General features: G+C 28.9%; 1 protein-coding gene across 1 annotated transcript; it reads right to left on the reverse strand.

Annotated features, from left to right (window-relative positions):
* Positions 1-346: 346 nt before the first annotated feature.
* LOC107454841 (dynein axonemal heavy chain 5-like) lies at positions 347-3,932 on the reverse strand (the record flags this gene model as incomplete). Its single annotated transcript, XM_043057612.2, has 5 exons — positions 347-548; positions 1,834-1,995; positions 2,883-3,017; positions 3,499-3,606; positions 3,846-3,932. Coding segments are annotated over 5 exons (694 nt in total), but the record flags the coding sequence as incomplete, so codon positions are not given.
* Between the last annotated feature and the right edge of the window lie 63 nt (positions 3,933-3,995).

The raw sequence follows: 3,995 nt of genomic DNA on the forward strand, positions 1-3,995 counted from the left end.
AATTGACATTAATTATTGTCAATTTGTTATTATTTTAATAACGTATGTTATGATGTTTGTTTACTTAAATAACCTATCATCTGGACAAATCTATTTTCAAACTTGCAAGTTTTGAGGATTCCAGGTAAGGAACTTTCCATTGTATTAATTTTAAAAAATTAATTATTATTTTAAAGTTAAAACTGTAAAAGCTATTTTTAAATGATAAAGACAATCATAAAAAAGCGTAAAGAAATGAGCGAAAGCAAAAATTTACAAATTCAATATATTTTCCGAATTATTATTTTTGAAATATAATAACCTTTTTTAGTTTTTAAAGTACGTCTCCAGAGGGTTGAAAAAATACCATCTGTCCAGTCGTTTGTGGCTACATCTAGTCGGCCAAACATTTGTGCTGCGGTGATTGCTTTAGGATTCATTCTCATCTCTTTGTGAACAGCTCCACAGTCTGTCATGGCCTTCATCAGAATTCTTATGCAACATGTTTTACCAGCTCCACTGGGTCCCAGTGCCATCATTCCATGTCTTACCATTTGTGTTTCATAAAGCTGAAATTAGCAATTGAAATTCTATAGATAACTTTTTCGCTTGAAAGATTCAAAATAGGTAGTGATGTTGTACAAAAAATGGATTACAAGCTTGTTCATCCTTAGCTAATGAACACATTATTAAAGGAACTTATCCCAGAGCAACAACAAAGACAGTCCATACTCCGTTGAAAGTTAAGAAAAGACCATTGCAGTATATGAATTAAGTAATCATCCGCGACTGTGTGTAGTTCTGTTTTATTTAGTTATCAAGCTATATAAATATGCTTTCAAAACAATATATAGCTTTTCAAGGCTAAACTTGTTGGACAGAAATTTAATTCATGCTATCTTTTACGATATATATCATAGAATTATTAAAAAAAGGGGTCTTACTGGAGTCCTAGACATGGCGACATACTCCAATACAACTATATAACGCTGCAAACGCATTGGACTTGATTGAACCACTAAAAATGGTGTGTCTTATGCTTGTCCTTAACAAATCAAATGCGAAATAAAGAATTTTTTACTTATGTTTCGCTGTAGAATAAAAATCGTCTGCAAGAAAAAATATTTACGATTCTTTCATCAGTTTCTTTAAATGCGAACAGAAAGGCATATATTTGTCATGATTTTTAGTTACCATTTTTATTGATTCTTATTAACAAAACATTAGTTTTAATTCAATAAGTTTTATTTTTCTCAATTCACACGATTAAGGAGGGCTGTGCAATTTCGTTTTAAGAGTTGGCGATATTGATGTACCTTCATGCTGAAAGCTTATCATCCATTTGGCTTGCACTTAAATGCAAACATGTTCTCTCCATGAAGATAATGTTTTTTTTTCATTAGCTTGCAACAGAATATAGTAATAATTAAGTAACATATGATATCATTTTTCATACACTTCTACATGGCAGATAAGTAGAATTAAGATCTGAGAAAATTTTGTCAAAAGCTATTGATAATAAAAAAAGCATAACAATATAGTCTATTCTAGTATCTAGTTAAAATATTAAATATAATCAACAAATGTATGTTACATCAGATTTTTCATAATTACCATATACATATGCTTTATATATATTGCAAAAAAGGAAATCATTAAGAACATTTCCCCTTAGCTATGCTAATATGTCTGAAATAAATTAAGGGAATATAAAAATAAGGAAAATTTTAATTCACAACATACGAGTCAAATAATTAACAGAGAAACTATTGATTTAAATTCTAAGGTCAAAATGAAACATCAGAAATTATAAATCTTTAAGAGAATTTGTAAATAAAGAATTTTTTAACATGCCTGTATCACTTTGAGATTCCAAGGTGGATGATTTATTAAATTAGCCTCCTTGACATTCTTTGCAATCGCTGTTTGCAAGTCATCATATTCCACAGCTTCTTTAGTTATTCCAGGGAAAAGATCATTTATAAGACTCACAAATAAAGGTTCATCTTCATCCACCTGAGCAAAAAAAATTATGTAATAGATTTCATCATAAAATGGGTGATGGTGATGTTACTTGATGATTTACACTCAAGTTATCAGAGGACCACCAATTAATCCAAATCAAATAAAAAAATTATGACAATTGGTCATGTATACAGATTAAAATCAAACAAAATATTATAACGATTAAGTCACAGACAGATCTGTTTTAAAAAGGTATCATATGTGATCAAATCAAAATTGTAGTTCTTGATGCTTATTATAGACCCAAAGAGCAATTTCATTTTGTTATAAACAAATTTTTAATATTTTTTAATTTAATAACATTATACATGTTTTGAGTACTAGAGTATTGTACTTTTATTCAATACACAATATTTATAAAAAGTATTCCTTATGAACCTTACCCCATGTTCAAAATTGTTTTTGAATTATAAATTAATTTTTTTAAATATTTCTAATGGCAAATTAAAAGACAACTGTAGACAGAAAATTAAACAATAAAATTAGAATAAGAAAGAGAGACAGCAGCAACAAAACTGAAACTACAGCAAGTCTATAAATTGTTCATAGTGTGCCGAGCTCTCCAGTATTACTCCCGCAAGTGTCCCGAGTCTAGTACATTGTTTGCGTCCATTTCTTCACAAATGTTGCACAATTGGCAAAAAAGACTTGAAACTATTTTTACACAATGAAATGTTTAGAGAGGCAATCAAAATTTTTATTGTGGCCAGTACCGAGAAGAAAAGATCCTAAGAGTAATAAAAAAACATTTCGAGATACATTTTTTCCTGCAAAGAAAACATATATTTTCAAGTTATTCTAGAGAAAAGGAGAGTGCACGAAAAAAATACTATTACAAATTTATAAAAAAAAGGACTATTACAAAAAGGCAGCATTACCAATTTTGAAACATTCATGGAGCTGAGTACACTCATCACAATGGAAGATTCACTTTCTTCTGGTCTGGATCGCTTTTGAGCTCCAAGTGTTCTTAACACTGAAAGAATATTTCTCAAACCGAAATCATAATGTACCTAAGAATATGACCAAGTATTTACTTTCAATCAGAATAATACAGTTCATAGGTAACCAACACAAACATCGAATTCTTCTATTGCTTATATTTATTGAGAAAATGCATTTTCTTCTGAAAACTGAATATTAAATACAAAGTGCTGCTTTCTATCTATTTAATAAAGCTAACTAAAGTCTAGCAGAAAATAAACTATTTTTTGAAGGGAGGAGGGATGGGCAATCTCATAGTTTAAAAACATATGTTTAATGGAAACAAAAACACATTATAAAGTAACTCGTCAAATTGGCATCAAACATTTCTTGATTCTTAAGCAATAAAAACATTTTAACCATGGATTTATATTAGGAGTAAAAAATAGTTATATACAGTGGTATACAATTACTAAAGAAATATAATTTAAAACAAAAATGACTAATTACAACAGAAAAATCATAATTTCAAAATCCGAAAGATAGGTCTAAATTGATTGAATATCTTACTTGTTTTGTCAATTGTTCTTCACAAAGCTTATATAAAACAAAAAACTTCCTAGCAAGAATAATATTTTCTTGAAAGCCACAGCTGGCAAGTTTCACACGCATAATGATCTGCAAGCAAACAATAAAATAATTTGTAATTACTATGTCTGCAATCCACTTCCATATTATTTATCTGAACTCGCAACTGGTTACAAAAACATATTAATATCACTGCTAAAAAATATGTAATGCATATAAGTAATTGAAAGAGTTAAATTAAATTAACCACTGTTAAAGTCTTTTAACTTGAGTGTTACCTAGCATAGGAAAAAAAGAAAAGATAAGAAAAAAATTAAATATAATTTTACTTGTCTGTCTGGTACCATCATGGCCACACTTCTGAACATGACTTTTAAGTTTTCAGGCAATTCTTGTCTTCCAGCATAACCTGGATTCTGAAAAACAAAAACATATATACATATATATAGATACATATCAGAGTTGGCCAAAAATGTAAT

The sequence above is a fragment of the Parasteatoda tepidariorum genome, unplaced genomic scaffold (genome assembly GCF_043381705.1).
Source record: "Parasteatoda tepidariorum isolate YZ-2023 unplaced genomic scaffold, CAS_Ptep_4.0 HiC_scaffold_5571, whole genome shotgun sequence".
In the NCBI taxonomy this organism is placed as follows: domain Eukaryota; kingdom Metazoa; phylum Arthropoda; class Arachnida; order Araneae; family Theridiidae; genus Parasteatoda; species Parasteatoda tepidariorum.